This window comes from Marmota marmota, unplaced genomic scaffold (genome assembly GCF_001458135.2).
Source record: "Marmota marmota marmota unplaced genomic scaffold, marMar, whole genome shotgun sequence".
Lineage (NCBI taxonomy): Eukaryota > Metazoa > Chordata > Mammalia > Rodentia > Sciuridae > Marmota > Marmota marmota.
Window position 1 is genome coordinate 27,837,560 of NW_025999853.1, and position 20,295 is coordinate 27,857,854.

Sequence of the window (20,295 nt, forward strand, 5' to 3'; positions counted from 1 at the left end):
GGGCACACTCATATATTGCTGGTGGGACTGCAGATTGGTGCCACCTATGTGGAAAGCATTATGGAGATTCCTTAGAATCTCCAAGGAATGGAACTTGGAAAACTTGGAATGGAACCACCATTTGACCCAGCTATCCCACTCCTTGGTCTATACCCAAAGGATTTAAAATCGGCATTCTACAGTGATGCAGCCACATCAATGTTTATAGCAGCTCAATTCACAATAGCTAAATTGTGGAAGCAAACTAGACGTCCTTCAATAGATGAATGGATAAAGAAACTATGGTATACATACACAATGCACTATTATTCAGCATTAAAAGAGAATAAAATTATGGCATTTGCATGTAAATGGATGGAATTGAAGAATATCATACTAAACAAAATAAGCCAATACCAAAAAACTGAAGGATGAATGTTCTCTCTGATAAGTGGATGCTGATCCATAATGGGGGAGGGCATGGGAAAAATGGAGGAACTTTGATTGGGCAAAGGGGAGGGAGAGATGGGGAGAGCCTATGGGGGCAGGATAGATGGTGGAATGTGATGAATATTATAATCCTAGGTACATGTATGACTGCACATATGGTGCAATGATATGTCATGTACAATCAGAGAAATGAACAGTTGTGCTGCAATTGTATACAATGAATCAAAATGCATTCTGCTGTCATATATGCGTAATTAAAATAAATAAATTTAAAAAAGAAAGATTAAAAATTGTATATTGTTTTAAAGGTGTATTTTCAAAAAGTTAAATCAGCTATTTTTTATACAGTAATTTGGGTTCTCTGGAGGATAAATTTACCTAAGTTAATCACATGTGTTCTAAATTTGTACCATGCCATTTTGGTAGCTACTATCTACACAAGGCTATTTCAACTTTAGTTAAAATTTGAGAAAATTTAAAATACCAGTTTCTCAGTGACAATAACTCCATTTCAAGAGTTCAATAATCACATATAGCAAATGCCCATCGTCCTGTAGTGTTCAGTTTTATGGGCAAGTGTTATTTTAGATTATTATTGACTAATTAATAAAATGGTAGATAATATTCTGATGATGTTAATACATTGGCAGGAAAATCTGCTTCTAAATCTAAAGTATTAAAATATTTTAAAAAATGATAATATGTAATACCCAGAATAGAAAATTAAATTTTAAAAAAGCAAAAAGGAAGAAATTAATGAGCATAAAACTTAGGCACCTTTCCCCAAGTTTATATTAAATTTAGCACATTTCAAGACTCATATGGGGTTGAAAACTAAGGGAAAAAAAAACAGGAAAAAATGGATAGATAGTCAAATTACTTTTAGTACAAAGTAGAAAATAAGTCACATAGATAAAAAGCTGAAAACAAATCTGGTGAAGAATTTTCAGGTAATAAAGTAGGAGCAGAAGGAAATGGACTAAAATGAATATTTCTGTCAAGGTCCATCAATTACCAAACAAGCAAATTTATTTTTCACTTGTGCCAACAGATGTTGAATAAAAATAGATTATTCCAGTGATGCCTCATCAACTTCTAATTCACATGACAGATCATCATTATTTTTTGCCAACTAAATTTCTGCACTTATCTCCATCTTTCCATCATTCTAAGTCTTGTACTTGCTTCCCACTCAAATCCACTTTTGAAATATAAAGACATCTTTGGTAATATTACACATGTATTTTCCCCATCAATAGCCAACTAGCACTTCATCCAACAATCTCTCTCAAAGATAGCCAGATAGACTGGAGAAAGTATTTTTAAACAGCACCTTTTGAAGGTATCAGATAATAAAAGGGACAATGGGCACCTGAGTCATTAAAATCTCAAGGAGAAAGTATATAGAAAAGGAAGCCAGACATTCACTTGCTGATTCCTGTGATGGGACATTTGTCAATTGGCAAATTAGTTAAAAAAAACAAAAACAAAGGAGAAACTAAACAAAAACTGTGTGGCCAGAGGCTCAGAAAATTAACAGAACTTTCAGCCAAAATAGTTTATTGGCAAAAGAAAATTATAGGTCAAAAACCAAAATGGAAAAAGATATTGTAAAACATCTAGGTGTTCAGCTGGAAGACCTGAAGACATACTCCCTAACAGTAAAGGAAAACTGGAAAGAAACCAGCCCTCTGGAATACTGAAGTCTAGCTTTGAATCAAATAAGCCTCTAATCAGATAGAAATGATCTGCCCTTATGGTAGCTACCGGCCCAAACAGGTATTGCTCTGTGGGGTTATAAGAACATCCAGAGTCCAAACATAGCTTATTTATGTTTTTTTTCTTTTTTTATAACAATGACATATTGGGAGACAAGACCTTAGGATCAAAGACACAAGAGAAAAATGAAACAGAAAGCAAAACAAAAACCACAAAATTTCAGGTATTCTGTTTATCAACATAGAATTCAAAATCACTTTCATGCATTCTTCCACATGTTAGGGTAAAAAAGACTTCCAAACTCATTTTATAAGGCTAACATAACCATGAAACCACAGCCAATGATGGTATAAAAAAAAGGAAAACTAGAGATAAATGTTGATTGCGAGTACGAACTTAACATTTTCCCAACATTAGAAAAAAGGAAAGGAAAATAGGTGTAGCACAGAAGAAGGTAAAGATATCATTATATATTTGTTCAAATCCATAGAATATATATAATACATAGAGTAAACCTAAATAAACCATGGATTTAGGATTACAATGGTGCACCAATGTAGGTCCATCAATTGCATAGAAGGTGCCAATCAAGTGGGACAGGTTAACAGTAAAGGAGTGTGCATGTTTTTTTTTTTTTTTTTTTTGGAGGGGTGGGGGTAGGAAGTATATAGGAATGCTGTACTTTCACTAAATTTTGTCCTAACTTAAAATTCTAGAAGTATAGTTTTTTTTAAAAAAAGATTCATAAAATTACAGCAAATTGAATTCGCTATGTTTTAAAAAGAATAATATACCAACAAAGTTGTGGTTTTCTCAATGTAAGGATGGTTTGATACTTGAAAAATCAATCATTATAATTCACCACATTAACAAATAGAAGAATAATAATGGGGAGAAATCACATAGTCCTCAATAGATGAAGAAAAAACACTTGATAAAATCTTCAATACTAGTAACGGGAAAAACTCTGCCAATAACCTGATAGAGTTAATATACAATAAAAATTATGCTAGTAATAAAAAACACTAAAACTGTTTTACATAGTTATATTGAATGCTTTCTCCCTGATAAACTGCATGAGATAAAAATGCACTTCATCACCACTTAATCAAGAGTATACAAAAGGTACACATCAATACAGTAAGAAAAATAAAGGACATAGCAATTTTTATAAAGAGAAAACTGATTTTGTGTATAATAAAATCCATACAAACATACATGAAACTATGAAATTAATAAGTAACTCAAGCAACACTAACAAAAGGCAGGTCACCATACAAATACAGGTGAATGTCCATATACGAGGATAAAACAATAAAATATATGCAAGAAATTCCCAGAGCAAGCCAAAAATCATTAATGTAGGAAATTAAAGACCTAAATAAATCAAGAGATACATTATAATCATGAATTAGTATACATTTTAACATGTAAATTTTCACTGTATCCATCATTAAATGAAACCTGATCCCAAGCAAAATCCCCACCCCACCCCCAACTTAGAGGCTGATTCTACAATCTGTATAGAAATAAAAATAGCTGGGAACAGAGAGTATAATAGAGTGCTTGCCTGGAATATGCAAGGCCCTGTACTTGAGTGCCAGCACCACAATACATAAATAAATATTAAAAAATAAAACCAAAGAATATTCAAAACAAATATGGAAAACAATCTTGATATTATTACTACATAGCAAGATCTGTTATAAATCAACAGCTACAATGACAATGTGAAAGAAACACAGCAAACAGAATAGACTAAAAACAAACAATAACGAGTGGGTACTATCAAGATCACCATTTAAATAAACGGAAATCAAATAACTCGATAACATAATGAAAAAAAGAAGCTCACCCCTTACTTCACATTGTACACAGAAATCAGTTCCATATAGATGATATTTCTCGGTATGAGAGGTGAACCAGTAAGATTTCTAGGAAATGACATAGAAAATTCTGACCTTTGAGTGGGTGAAATGTTTTAAATAGGGCATGAAAGCACTAGCATTAATGAAAATATTGATGAAATGGACATTTTTTTTTGTATCAAAATTCACTGTGAAGACGGTGAAAGGGAAATTCAAACCACAAGTTAGACAAGATTGTAATACAGTCAGTAAAGAACTTGGCTCTGAAACATAAAAAATGCCTACAAATTAGCAATAAAGGGAAAGTAAAAACTGTCAAAGACATGGATAAACACTCCATAGAAGAGGATCTTCAAATGTCCAAAAAAATATGAAAAAATAATTAATCTCATTAAAATTCTGACATTCAAATTAGACAATAGTGAGATTTAATCTCATTAAAATTCTGGCATGCAAATTGAATGATAATAAGATACTGCCACATGACGATCAGAATGGCCAAATTTTAATACTGACAATATCATGTTTGGTGAAGATTTGGAAATTAAAATTATCTTACACTGCAAATCGGTATGTAATTTAGTGGAACAACTTTGGAAAACTGACATACTTTGTAATAGAGTCATTAAATCTTAGTGATATGTTTGTGTGTGTGTGTGTGTGTGTGTGTACATACATATAAAATATGTCTGTATGTATACCAAAAAGACCAGGTACTGATTTTGGAAACAACCCATGTCATTCAACTGTTTATTTCTTTGTAGAAAGTAGATGGTGTGCGAGGCGCAGTGGTGCATGCCTGGCACAGGAGGGGGAGGATCACGAGTTGAAAGCCAGCCTCAGCAATTTAGCGAGGCACTAAGCAACTCAGTGAGACCCTATCTCTATTAAAATACAAAAGAGGGCTGGGCATATGGCTCAGTGGTCGAGAGCCCCTGAGTTCAATTCCTAGAACCCCACCCCCCAAAAAAAAGTAGATGGTGACAGGGGCTAGGGTGGTTGGGGGAGGTCAAATTGCAAAGATATTGGTCAAAGGATGCACAATTTCAATTAAATAGGAAGAATAAGCTCAAGAGATCTGTTGTACAATATGATGACAGTAGTATTATATTATGTTCTTGATAATGCTAAAATAATGGATTTAAAATGTTCTTACCACGAAAAAATATGACAACCATGTGAGGTAAAATATGATAAATAGCTAGATTTAGTCATTTCACAATATACATCTATTCCAAAACATTATGTTGTACACCATAAATATATACAACTTTATGTGCCAATTAAAACGATAACTGTTTAAAGATTATGGAATTGCAAAATACATAATTAAACTGATGTATTTGGGAAATTTTGAGCTTCATGGATTTTAATGTTCCTATCTCAAGACTTGAGAATTTTTCAGCAACTTGTTCACTAAATAAACATTGTCTTTCTCTGTCCCTTATCCTTTTCAAATCCCATGATGTGAATATTTGTTTGCTTAATGCTGTCCAAAGTCCATTCTTATTTTCCTTCTGAGTCTTTTCAATAGGACTATCTTCAAGTTCCTATGCACTCTCTTCTTATTTGTCTGCTGTTGAAGATCTTAATTATATTTTCTATTTAATTAATTGAATTCTTCAGCTTTATGAACTGAGGCTTTTTTTTTTATGAGATCCACCTCATCATTGAATTTCACAAATCATGAGTCTTCTTTTTTGGTACCAGGGATTGATCTCAGGGGTATCAGCTACTAAGCCACATCCCCAGCCCTATTTTGTATTTTATTTAGAGACAGGGTCTCACTGAGTTGCTTAGCACCTCACTTTTGCTGAGGCTATCTTTGAACTCATGATCTTCCTGCTTCAGCCTCCTGAGCCACTGGGATTACAGGCATGTGCCACCACGCCTGGCATGAATCATTTTCTTGATGTCATCAAATTGTGTCTGTATTCTCCTATATTTTTGCTGAGTTTTCTTAAGATCATTGTTTGAATTCCTTTTTAGGTAATTCATAAATTTCTATTTCTTTGTTGGTTCTGACATGCTTTATGGCCATTCATAGCCATACTAGGATCCAAGGCACTAGTACTTAAAAGGGTTGGATTCAGGATCCTGAATCTTGGATTCAGGATCTTACAAAACTACCGCAGTACCTGTAACTTGAGTGGCAGGCTCACCCTCTTGCAAAGTGAATACTGTTCTCCCACTAAGCTGGTGTGAGGCAGATCTCAGCAGCTCATGCCAAGTGAGCTGTGACACAGCTGTGGCTCTGACCCTGGAAAGTAGAACGCAGTATACTGCCATATGTGGCTTCAGAGAAAAAGAGGTCCTCTAGATGCTTGAGCCCTGGGAACAGTGCATAGCTGCAATTCAGGACTTTTAACCTACTAATTACATTGGGTGCTCAAACTCTAGGGAATGAAGACCCATGCAGTGTGGATTCTGGAACCTGGGATGGTAGGTTATGGCAGAAGTCCAGGTTTTAAGAGGGTAGGTACAGTAATGGCAAGGACCCAAGAATAGTAAGATGACATGATGACTTGGACACAGGTGGTAAGGAGCAACAATATGATGACTCCTCTCCAGAAAGGCAGTGTCTCAGTACTCAGACTTCAGGAGGCTAGTCCAGATTTAGGCAGGTGTGGCTCTGTGGCTATTCTGCCTAGAGTGAGTTCATTCTCCATTTCCAAAATGGTACAGAGCAATAGTAACAGAGGCCACAGGAGGGGTTCAGTGGTGGGGTGGGGTAGAGTATGGCTCCTTCTCTAGGGGATATCTCAGTGAGAGGACTCTAGAAATTTTCCTCAGCTGGGATCAAAGGCTATAAGAACTATGGGAGTCTCTAACAGTGATTTGTACGAGTGTCCATGGTGGTGATGGAGGCTAGGGGGTCCCCTTGCTTATGTTTTCGCTACAGAGAGAAATCTAATCCCAACTTGGGGAATGGAGTAGCAGAAGTAAAGCCTTCATTTTCCTTCTCTTTGTAGCCACACTAGGCTTTTGAGCTCTGCAAGAGTTGTGATGCTTTGCTTCTCTCTAGTGCTCTACACTAGTTATTTTGGTTTAAATGTGCTGTATTTATTCATTGTTTGGGGCTTTACTCCTTTGACTAGACATGAAAGCAATTGCCTATGGTTTTTTTAATATTTATTTTTTTTTAGTTGTAGTTGGACACAATATCTTTATTTCACTTATTTATTTTTATGTGGTGCTGAGGATCGAACCCAGGGTCTTGCATGTGCAAGGTGAGCGCTCTACGACTGAGCCCCAGCCCCAGCTCCAGCCCCTTAGGTTTTTAACTTAGTTTTCAAATAAAACTTTACAAACTTCTAGGACATTTCTCACACTTACAAAAGTTTTTTGTCATTTTCACTCCTTCATATTAAGGTACGTTTGTACATAGGCTCAATATTACTAGGTATTTCCAATTTACTCCCTCAAATAGCAGTGTAAGAACAATCCTAAAGCTTCATATCCTTTCCAGTTGATGTTATTGGTAGGTATTTTACTTTTTGCCTTTATCGTGGGAATAAAATGATATTTCATTTACATTTGCATTTTCTTCTGTTTTAGTCAGAATGGAGATCTCTTGATGTTTTATACTATTCTAGTATCCTTCTCCGTGAACTGTCACTTGCCATCTGTCTATTACATTGTCTATTTTCTTAGTGACTTGTGACAGTCTTTATATGTTTTGTGCCCTAATTCCTTCGTGGTTATATATATTAGAAATATATTTTCTCAGTGTATAATTTGTTTTTCAGTTTAATTTATTTTTTGGTAGACAATTATTCATTTTAACATAGTCAAACTTCATCAATATTTTCCTTAATGATTTCTAATCTATGCTTAATTACTCCCTGTGAGAGAAATATTAAAATATCCATCTATTATTTCTTCTGAAAATATTCTTTGTTTTATGGTTTTAGTGTCTTTTATCCAGCTGAAATTTATTTTTGTGTATGATATGGCAGGAAACTATTTTTTTCCTCTATACATAACCAGATGTCCCAGCAACATTTATTTTAAAGTCTATTCTTATACTCATCTCTTAAGCCACTTCTTCCATAAGTTAGTTTACATAGCAGTATGAACCTTTATTCCAACTGCTACTTGTAGATTCCTGCTCCACCAGTGTCTTAAGGGAAAGAATTGTATAATAAACCTCTGCCTCTGATAGAGCATAACTTCCAGTCACATCCACCCAAGTCTAGTAGTTGTCTATACTCTCCCTCTGTACATAACAAGGACTATCACACTACCTTCCAATAAAGTCCTCCCTGCAATTTTGTTACTGTTATTTATCATATTACTTTTGCCACATAATTAAACACAACCTCCCATCACAATTACATAGAAAATTATCACATAAAATCATCAACACATTCTCTTTTATTTACCATGGCTTGTTTTTGTATCCTACTCTGTTCTCTTCCATGTAACTTTTTTTTATGAAAATCTTTGAATTTTAAGTTTTCTTAAATTTTTCCATATACTTTTCCCTCAATTTTTAATAACAGAATTTTTTGCTTGAGAATTATTCTCCCTAAATACTCTGAAGATCTTACACCATTGTCTCTTACCCTATCTATTGGCATCAGTTTGAAATTCCTCTTTGGTGATCTGTCAAGTCTCTCTGGTAGTTTATTAGATTTTCTCTATAGCTTCAGTTGGTATTCTGAAATTTAAAATGACATGCCAAAGTGAATTTGCTTTTCTTTAACTTGCTTGGAGAGCACTTTCTATCTGTAATCCATGTCCTTCTTCAATTCTGTTAACACTCTCAATTGCTGGCTCTCTGAGTATCTTTTTAAAATTATTATTATTATTAATTATAATAATAATTTTAACAATCCTGCCATTCTTTTCCTCTGAAATTCCTATTAGAAACATTTTTCACTTCTTATTCTTCTTTTGGGTTTTTTAATTCCTCTCTGTATATGTCACATTCTGGAAAATTTCCTCCATATCATCTAGTTTTTATTAGATTCTTTGGTTGTATCCTTATGTTTATTGTATTACTTAGCTTATACCATCAATTGCATTTTATTGTTTTTATAATTATTTTATTTTTACTATTTTGTGGGAAAGTTATTATTTGTGACCTTGATCATCCTTAACATGCTTCAAATTTGAATTGACAATACTATAAACATTTCCCCTGAAATCAACCCATGTTGTAACTGTTGATTTGTTAGATTTAGATTTCTTTATATGTTTTGGAATTTTATTTTTCAGACTATTTTTGAAAAAAAAATAGTTTCTTTGTTTTATTTTTATCATTCAGACTCTCTCCAATGCTCATCTTTCTTTCCAATAGGTCCATGCACTATATAACTGCTCCCCAGATGTCCTGTGGTAAAATGGTAATCCAAAATTCTTAATCTACAGTGATCTATGAATATCACAGATCTGCTCTTGGATAACAGGTGGGTGGTTCTGTTCAATCTCCAGTTCCTGGGACGTTCCTTGTCTCATTCAGACCCCCTAGACCAAAGTCCCAGAAAACAACTAACCACATGTCTTCCTAGCCTCCTTCAAGCATAGGTAGTAACAGTCAGACTATCTGCAAGAACTTAGCAGTCTCTTTTCATTTGTTTGTTTTGGGTACCAGGGATTGAACCCAGGCATAACCACTGAGCCACATCCACAGCCATTATTATTATTATTATTATTATTATTATTATTATTATTATTATTATCATTACTAAGTTTCTGAAGCTGGCTTTGAGCTTCTGATCCTCCTGTTTTAGCTGGAATTACAGGCATGCGCCACATACCTGGCTTGAGCAGGCTCCTGTACTCAGATTGGGGATGCTGAATCCCTATGGTTCTGACAATGCCTGTTTATACTAAAAACAAGCCTCTGTCTTCAGCCAACTCACCGCTTTGCACACCTATTCCTTTCCTAGTCCCAGAAATGTTTACCTCACTTTTTAAGCTCATCTCTGATGTTCTGCTTTTTCTCTTTCATATTATCTCCCATCAGTAGGTAATTGGAAAAGAAGGGAAGCATCAAAGTTAAGTTGCCGTGAAATCTCAAATGAAAATCCCAGCATTGGATTTTTTCTAACTTAATTAAAATTGAACTAAAAGAACATAGGAAAATAAATCACTGTGATGTAATGAAAAGCAGTGGTGAATTGGAAAACAGAAGATAATAATACTAATTAAGACTTAGTCTATGTTAAGAACTGTTTCAAGCGCCTGGACCATGCCCCTTTGATTTTCATTAGGCCCTTGAGCTATTATTAACCTTATGTTCCAAAGAGTGTCAACAAAATCCCTTCAGAGTGGACTGGAGTTATGGCTCAGAGCACTTGCCTGGCATGTATGAGGTACTGGGTTGGATTTTCAACACCACATATAAATAAATAAACAAAACAAAAGTCCATTGACAACTAAAATATATGTATTACATATAAATTTTTTTAAAAAAAGAAATCCCTGAAGAATAGAGTGATTATGTAATTTTCCTGAGATAATAAGGCTACTAAGCCATAGATCTGACATGAATGAATCTAACTCCAGGATGAAAATGTATACAACATGGTACTGCCTAGGTCCAATTTTGCCTGGGATCATTTTGTAATCCCAGGAATGTTATGTGACCTCTATGTGACAGTTTTCTCATCAGTGAAATAAGACAGTGATACTTAATGACTTTGAGCTAGTTTTCCAAATTCTAGTCACCTATGATATTATGCTAAAACAAGTAAACAACTCAATTTAGCTCCTTATTTCAGATTACACTCATAAACTTGTTTTGGGAACCAAAATGTTTGGCAAATGTCCAGATTTATTTAAACACAATATTTTAATGAGATATGTAACATATTTGAAAAGAAAACTTCATCCTCTGGAATTCTGGATAAGAGAAGAAAGACGTAAACTGAAAATCAAGAGTCCACAATTAGTGAATGTTGACTCAGTAAGTATGAAATACCTTGAAAATAAACTCAATACTAAATGTATAGCTTTATGAGAAGATGAATTCTTCTTTTCTATTATTCAGTCTCTAATCCAACTTCATTTTATTGGCCCTCAGTTTCCTTGTTTTCAAAATAAAATAGATGTTCAAGATCCCTACTGTTTCGCAACAAGTAAGAATTTACTGAAGTAGTTCAGTGGTGGGATTATTTGAATAGACCAAAAATATAAAAGGCAAAATATACTACTATGATTAAATGAGACAACAAATTTTATCTGGCATATTGTAGGTGATCAGTAAGTGTTTTCATTTCTTTATAATAGCAATTTGAATAGGTTGAGGGTGTTTGTGGATTAAAAATCCAAATATGTTAAATATTTTAAAGTATCTATGAAAAACAGATGTATAAGTAATATTCCATTGTATATATATACCACATTTTTTATCCACTCATCTTTTGAAGGGCATCTAGATTGGTTCCATAGTTCAGCTATTATGAATTGAGTGGCTATAAACCTTGATGTGGCTGCATCACTGTAGTATGCTGATTTTAAATCCTTTGGATCTAAACCATGGATGGGGGAAGCTGGGTCAAATGATGGTTCCATTCCAACTTTTCTGAGGAATCTCCATACTGCTTTTCATAACGGTTGCTACAATTTGCAGTCCCACCAGTAATGTATGAGTGTACCTTTTTCCCCACATCCTCGCCAACACTTATTGTTGCTTATATTCTTGATAATTGCCATTCAGACTAGAGTGAGATGAAATCTTAGAGTAGTTTTAGAATGAAATTATGGCATTTTCTGGTAAATGGATGGAGCTGGAGAATATCATGCTAAGCCAAATAAGCCAATCCCCAGAAACCAAAGGCTGAATGTTTTCTCCAATAAGCAGATGCTGATTCACAATAATGACAGTGGGGAGCTAGTGAAGAATAGAGGTACTTTGGAGTGAAGGGAGGAGAGGAGGAATAGAGTTAAGAAGGACAGTGGAATGAACTGGACATTATTACCCTATGTGCATACATGACTGCACAACCAGTGTGATTCTACATCATGTACAACCAGAAGAATGAGAAATTATACTCCAGCTATGTATGATGTGTCAGAATGCATTCTACTGCCATATACAAGTAATTAGAACAAAAAAAAAATAGATGGATGCATAAAACATGATGAATAACTTAGGTACCTAGAGACAGATGCCATAGTCAAGGGAAATTTCTTGCCATTTTGCAAAAAAAGAATTTCATACTCAAGTCTCCATGTATACATTTAAAGAGTAATGATTTAGGGACCATTCAGTATTGTGTGGAGGATAAGATCTAGAAACCCAAATACGAACAGAAAAACTAGAGGAAACAAATGTGAGACCTTAGCTGGCTGGTAATGCAACTTTACACTCATAGTTAGGGTGTTAATAAAGACACACTGGAAGAAACTAAAATTATATTTTTTTCTAAACCCTGGAATTGTCTCAAGGGATATGGACTGTATACATTCTAAGTTGTTTTTGTTGAAATCTATTTTTTTCTATATTGACGTGAAGGAAAAGAAATTGAAATGCACTAGATTAAGGAACAATAGAAAAGAATGAGTAAAATACTATAATGGAAGATTCATTTTATGGATACCTTCCTATATTAACAAAATAAGGAGGTAAGGAGGTCCACTGTTTATATTATGAATGTAATCTTAGGCAATTTCATGTCTATTTGTGAAACATAAAAAAAAGAAAGAAACTAATGACCCTGCCAAAGTTGGAAGCTGGTTTACATATGCAATTGAATGTATTATAATCTAGATTAACTCCCTTGGGCAATTGCAATGTAAAATTCAAATATTCTGGCATTTAACTTTAAAAAAATTCAGACCACCTTACCTCAAGCCCATTTTTTAAATTCAAGAAACTACAAAATCTTTTATTTTTGACAGCAGTGACCTACATCAAAAAGTTCAATGAGAACTGACGTTGGAAAATGCCTTGAAGATACAAATTGCTATAATTACTTTGAATATACATATCATTAAACTAAAACAGATGTCAATAAACTAGCACAAAAATATCTAAACTATTCACAGCACATTACTACAAAATAAAAGTAAAAAATAATTTCCTTCACTCTTTCCACGAATGTAATTTGGACACTAATTTTCTCATTTTAGCTGTATACATGAATTCAAATAATATTTCCTTCCATTTAAACCAATCTACTTTCAAAAGAGAGTCAGAGATGCCGAAATTACATGTATATGAAGTCATAATCAGCATTTTACTTCTGATGGAACGTAGAAGCAGGAGAGTTTAAATAGAGAAATGTATTGGTAAGATATGAACTGAAATACACAAGATATAGTATTTTTAAAACTCTACAGTATAGTAGTTAACATTACAAGTATTTCAAAGTAATATTTTTTTAAAAAAGCCAATCTTCAGATTCAGAATTTTTGACTGTCCCCATAGAAGTACTGCAGTACTAGAAAAAAACATAATGATCTGTTATTCATTTTGATTGCAGTTTTTAATGTAATTTGCCCTGTGCATCTCTACTTCACCTTGTCAGAGAGTACTGCTTCCCCAAGGCTGCCCCAGGGTCCTGTTGACGGATTGCTCTAATTGCAGTAGGCGCTGTAAACAAGGCAGCCACTCCATGCTCAGCAAGCACACGGAAATAAGCGCCAGCATCTGGTGTTCCCACAGGCTTCCCCTACAATGAGATTCATTTAAAATGTCACTGGGTAAAATGTCTCATATTTCATTGACAGTTCAATACTTACACATTTAACACAGCAATATTAACAAAGCGAGGTGCTCAACAAATCTTAGTTTTAAACTATTCCCATGTTCTATCATAAATAAAACAAAACAAATGTCCAGATATCAAAAAGGCTGTTTGCTCCCTTCCAACATCCTAAAAGCTTTCAAGTCGTAGTTTTTCCTCTCTCACATTTTGAAAGACGAAGCACGAGGAACATATATTATATTCGAATTAAGAAAATAAGATTCCTTCTATTTTTGCCAAGAAATTAAATATATTGCTTTTGTGTGGTAGGCTAAATGAGAAAATATGGTCATTATTCTACCATTAACATGTATTTTCATGATCACTATTAAAAGTGACAATAGCAATTTTCAATCATTTGAGAAAGCAGAAAAATCTGAAATCACAGTGATTCCTGAGCAGTGACCTTTTCAATTAAATGTCTCTCTCCAATGAAATAACTCAATGCATTTTTAAAAAATCCCCTGAGATATCCCAAACTGCATGTTTTCCAAAGCTTCAAAGTGAAATTATGCATGTTCAACAGAAAAATCATGTACTAATTAATATATAACAATTTTGGTAAATTATATAATTCAAAAAGCACAAAACATTTGAATTGATGTTACTCCAAAGAGAAAAATAAGCAAGTTATTGAAATAAATGAATAACTATAAATATCCCAAATGACTCATAAAATCTATCTTGGCTCAGCTATATAACTTTCTTCAATCCCTTCTCATTGCTGTTTCTTCCTATGATTCTAAAGCAAGGTGCTCGGAATGCTAATATACATGATTTGAAAATATATGAACATTTCAGAATAAAAGCTGAAAGAATTCCCCACGCAAAGACACTTCGCCGGGAGAATTCCAATTTTATTGCAAAAAGCAGTGTGCTTATATAGAACTAAGGGGGAGATGGTAGGGTTTAGATAAATGGCAGGCAACCCGTTTATTGGCAAGTTCTTTCAGATATCAGCTCCGGAGCCCAGGAATTAGTTCTCATTGGGGCTAAGGTTCCCCGCCAGTGAGATTTGAAATTGGCGCCGGCGGGAGAGTTCACATGGGCGGGAACTTTTCGCGCCACTGCAGAAAAGAAGAAGGTAGGAAGAAGAGGTGCTTAGGCGCCATGTTGGGGTTTTTTTCTCTGGGGTATGGCTGCCGTTTATACTTTTCCCAACAAAAGCCTTGTGGAATAGGTTGAAATAAGCAAAGGAACAGAGGTTTCTTATCATTTCTTAAGCCCTGAAAGGGTCAAAATATATCAGCATTTTCCAAGAGATGGGGAACAATATATTGTATTTCCTGAAATTTTTTGACCAAACCACCCATCCAAGCTTCCATGGACCTTCTGTTCTGGAAACCACACACGGGAAACTGAACTACGGCAAAAAGGAACGAATTTGCTAGTAGCAAAGTCAGAGATCTTCCCAAACAGAGGATAATTAATGAACAGATAATAAATATTAGGTCGAGAATAGCTGGTCTACAGATTCAATATCCACTTCTAATTGGATTTTTGATAAGGCACTATTTTTATTTTAATTTTTAAATGGTTGTCCTTATTACTCCTCTAAAAAATAACCTCTTTATGTTTTTTTTTAATAACTCTAATGCTTTCTCTAATGTTCTTTTAATACCAGAAAGTATTTGTTGCAAATAAAAATTGATTTTTATTATCATAACAATCAAAAAGCACTTGATTTCAATTTATTTCATTACTACTTCACTTGGGTCAACACATTCAAACAGTATAAAATCTGCCAGTTACAATCTGGCAACACATGTACATAATTTGACTCACAAATTCTAAAGGCTTAAGCACATCAGTCAGGAATGATTGAGCAACTCATGCTTTCTAACAAAGCAAGGCTATTTATGTTTAATAAAGGGAAGGAATATAATAATAAACTTAGGATTTGTATGTTCTCAGCACCTATGACAACTAGCAGCTTCAGAAAACTAAAGCAAAGCCTATAAGCAACCTTTATCATGAACACTAAATAAAAGTGACTCAATGGTGTATTGATTTTATTGAGCACTCTTCTTTGTACCCCCCTGCCCAGATATACACACAGACAAGCATGCACACATAAAAAATCCAATCTCCTTACAATGCTTTATTAAAGTGGCCAGTAACACATTAACCAGGCTGACCTGCCTGAAGAAAATGACACTGATTCTAGAACTTCCATCTTCAGTAAGGAGCAATGGTCTATAACAATATTCCTAAAAGTAAGATTCTAACATTGTAGGGATTTTAAACAAACAAAAAGCATACCAAAAGGAGCAATGCAGCAAAAAATTTAGGACTTAAAATTTTCAAACTCAAATCAATGTCATGGCCATTTGGTTTTTAATTTCCTTTCCCCCAAACTAAAGTCTACATTATTGATGACTGCCTAAATAACAAAAACCTCACATGATACCCACAATGACTAAGTAGAGATTCTAAGCCTTCAGCTGTTACAAGTTATGGCTTGTTCACATCAGAGTTTTATAAAATATCAACTGCAAGTGTCAACTAGATTCATAATATGGCAAAATCCAGGACAATTATAGAAATATCTTAAAATTAACTTATACGTATCACTTTCTACAATGTAGGATTCAATGAGCTAATATTAATGGACTACAAATGAAAGGTCCCTAGTTAGAAAACCAAGTAGCATCCCAACTTCTCAGATATTTCCTACTGATGACTTCAACACAGGAACACAGAGAAAGGCAAGTCCTCAGAAAAAGAAAGATACACTTAAATTTTCAAGTTAAATATTTGAGCAAGAATTTCAATTGCCTTATTATTAATCCCATAATTTAGTTTATCCAAGGCTGGAGGTAAATGCTACTTGTGGTTTTGCAGATTTTGTTATAAAATTGTTTTGAGTCAACTGTATCTTTGCTTTTGTGTGTGTGTGTGTGGCAGGATTAGAAATACATCTGTTCTTTTTTTGAGCTCTCCTTTTGAGAATGTCACCCAAGGCATGTTTTACCTACAGTTCTGAGGTGAAAACAGCAACATTCCTTATTGAATACTACCCAAGTTCATGTCAGCTGACAGGTGCTGCCAAGCAGGGGCTTGTTTATTTTGGAACAGTGATGACATTGACAATAGCACTTGTTGAGTCCCCACTGTACATCACATTCCTTTATCAAAGCGTGAGTTAAGATGGCAACATTTAAGATGGCAACATTTGAACTTGATCACTGTTAAACCTTAAATCATTCTCTAAGACATACTATTTAGTGAAACAAAACAAAATGCAGAATAGTGTGCATATTTGTACAATGTCATTTGCATGAAACAGGGGAAAAGACATTGCTTGTACATTAATTAACTATTGTACATATTAGACCGCCTGCCTTCAAAGGAGAGAAGATGGAAAGTTGGAAACAGGAGAGTGAGAATTTTACTGTTTATTCTTTTGTAAGTTTTGAAAATATGAACCAGGTGAGAATATATCCTCTTTTAGGCTTTTTCTTCCCAGAGTCCCTTCCTCTATAAATCACATTATCTTGTCCCAATTTTAAAAACATTGCTGTTCCTTTAAAGCCTCATGGGTTTGTTGCCCTACTCCCTTAAGACCCTGAGACCAAGGACTTTGTGTTACTCCTTTTCAGGAGATGAATACTTATCAATACAATCAGATTCATATGAGTCTAACTTCCTCAGTTGCTTGCTTGCTGGAGATTTCCCACCATTCCACTGGCATCAGCAGTGAGGAGGTGTTGCCTTCAATTGGTCCCAAGTTAGGCCTGGGCATCATTAGGTGTCTTCTAAGTAGTTCTACTCAGCAGCCAATTAGAACCAATGCACAGTCCTTAGATACGCACTATCGGAGGTGAGCTTATTTTTCAATATCCACTTGCCTAGTAGCTTTAATGGAAGAGCACAGAATTTAATATCAGCCTTTAACGATTTTTCTCTACTGGTTATAAATAAATTAATTAAGTTCAAGTACCAACAAGTACATGTACTGATCATTAAAATCCGACAATGGTAGACCATATAAAGGGAAATAGCTGGGTATAGTGAATCATTGTCTCAATTTCCTTATGCCTTCTTTTAAAAGCCAGATGCCAAATTGTACATATATATCATGATTTACAGGCCACAGCATCCTACATGCAGCTGACCTTTCTCCATAGATGAGAGGATGAGCTCTGACACAGCAGCTCCTTGTGGGTCCACAGATCTTTGAAGACCTGAGAATTGTCTTCATCCCTATAGGAGAGGTTATTGACTTGTACTTCAGGGGAGCTCATGCATATTCTGAATTTTGTAAGTGTACATATGTTTATTTTCCTTAGGAGAAAAGTCAATAACTTTTATCAGACTCTGAAAAAGAGACTATAAACAAAAGAATTCAAAATAACTGAAAGCCTCCCTAATCAAAGATTTTTGTTTGGCTCTGAGAATCAAATGAAGTGATGGTAACATCTGTTCAGAATTTTCTACACAGGACAGATAAGTCTCCTTAGGACTACTCATTTAACCCATTTTTTTCAAAGGACTACAAATATCCTCAACATGACAAAAATCAGTAATTCCTCAAGTCTCCAATCATTCTGTTATTTTTTTTCCTCCCCTATTGCTTTGATCCTAAGAAACTGATATTTTTATAAGTCAAACCAGTTAAATATCAGACATTTCACATTATTCAAATTAAAACTTCCTATCAGCTTACTACTTTGACAGTTCTTTTGTACCAGCCCCTTGCTGTAGGCCCCATAGAGATGTGACTTTTTGGGCTGGAGCTCTGACCTGTCTTCAGTGAAGAACACACTCTGGCTTCCAGGTCTGAGAAGGTAGATTTCTCCATAGCTAAAGAGCCAAGATTCTTTATGTATACAGTAGTCCACCTTGACCCACAGTTTCATCTTCCATGGTTGCAGCTATCCAAAGTCAACCACAGTCCAAAAACATTAAATGGAAAATTCCAGAAATAAACAATTCAGTAGTTTCAAATTACATGCTGCTCTGAGTTGCATGGTGAGATCTCATGCCACACCACTCTGTCTTGCCAGGGGCCATGAATCACCCTTCTGTCTATGCTGTGTACACAACCCACTTGTTAGTCACTTAGGAGCAGTCTCGGGTATCAGATAGATCACACTTGGGCTATTACAAAGCTTGTGTTCAAGTAAGAAGGTTGACAGTAGTCTAATCCCACATCACAATGCCTGTATCATTCACCTCACAGTGTCATCTCACATCATCACAAGAAGGGGAGTACAGTACAATAAGATATTTAAAAGAGAGAGAAAACACATTCTCATAACATATTTGACATTATGCCATTATTTTGTTACTGGCTGTTGTTAATCTTTTATTGTAAATTAAACACTATCATGAGTATTACATAAAGGGGAAAAATATAGCATATATAGGGTTCAGTACTATCCATGGTTTCAGATATTCACTGGGGGTCTTGAAATATATCTTCCATGAATAAGAGGAGGAGAACTATGTGCGTGTGTGTATGTGTATGTGTATACGTTGGGGGGGGGTAAAAGTTATGTGTACGCTGTGATCTGAATGTGTTTCTTAAAATCAAGTGCTGAAACTTTAATATCTAATGTAGAACTGTTGGAAAGTGGAATCTTTTAGGAGGGCTCTGACCTCATGAATGAATTTATCCTACTATTAAAAGGATTTGAAGACTCAAAAAAAATATTTGGGAATCAATCTAACAAAAGGGATAAAGGACCTCTACAATGAAAACTATAGAACACTAAAGAAAAAAATTGAAGAAAACTTTAGGAGATGGAAAGGCCTCCCATGTTCTTTGATAAGCAGAATTAATCTTGTCAAAATGGCCATACTAACAAAAGCACAATACAGATTCAATGCAATCCCTATCAAAATTCCAATGACATTCTTCACTGGAAAAAACAGTTATGAAATTCACTTGTAAAAATAAGAGACCTCGAATTGCCAAAGCAATCCTTAACAATAAAAGCAAAGCAGGAGGCATCACAATTCCAGACCTCAAATTATACTACAGAGTTATAGTAACAAAATCAGCATGGTACTGGCACCAAAACAGGTGTGAAGACCAATGGATTAAAATAGAAGACACAGAGACAAACCTACATAAATGCAGCTATTTGATGCTACACAATGGTGCCATATGCTGGAGAAAAAATAGTCTGTTTAACGTATGGTGCCGGAAAAACTGGAAATTCATATGTAGTAGAAAGAAATTTAACCCCTATCTCTCACCCTGCACAAAAGTTAACACAAAATGAAACACCTAGGAATTAGATCAGAAACCCTGCACCTGCTAGAAGAAAATGTAGGCCCAATACTCCAACATGTTGGCATAGGAACTGACTTCCTTAATAAGACTCCTCAAGCACAAGAAATAAAATTTAAAAATCAAAAATTGAAATAGCATCAAATTTGAAAACTTCTGCATAGCAAAGAAAACAATTAAAAGCATGAAGAGAGAATCTAAAGAATGGGAGAAAATCTTTGCCCTCTGCTCTTCAGATAGGGTGTTAATATCCAGAATATACAAAGAACTCAAAACACTCAAAACCTAAATAAATAAATAAATAAATAACCCAATGAATAAATGGGCAAAAGAGTTA

At 34.6% G+C, this 20,295-nt stretch overlaps 1 protein-coding gene across 3 annotated transcripts in view; it reads right to left on the reverse strand.

Moving 5' to 3' along the window:
• Acss3 (acyl-CoA synthetase short chain family member 3) overlaps positions 1-20,295 on the reverse strand; it is a 162,590-nt gene that overhangs the window by 55,616 nt on the left and 86,679 nt on the right. For all 3 annotated transcript variants that reach the window (XM_048804582.1, XM_015482962.2, XM_048804586.1), the window contains one exon: positions 13,491-13,642. In XM_048804582.1, coding sequence (XP_048660539.1) covers positions 13,491-13,642 — 152 coding nt within the window. The remainder of the gene's footprint in view (positions 1-13,490; positions 13,643-20,295) is intronic.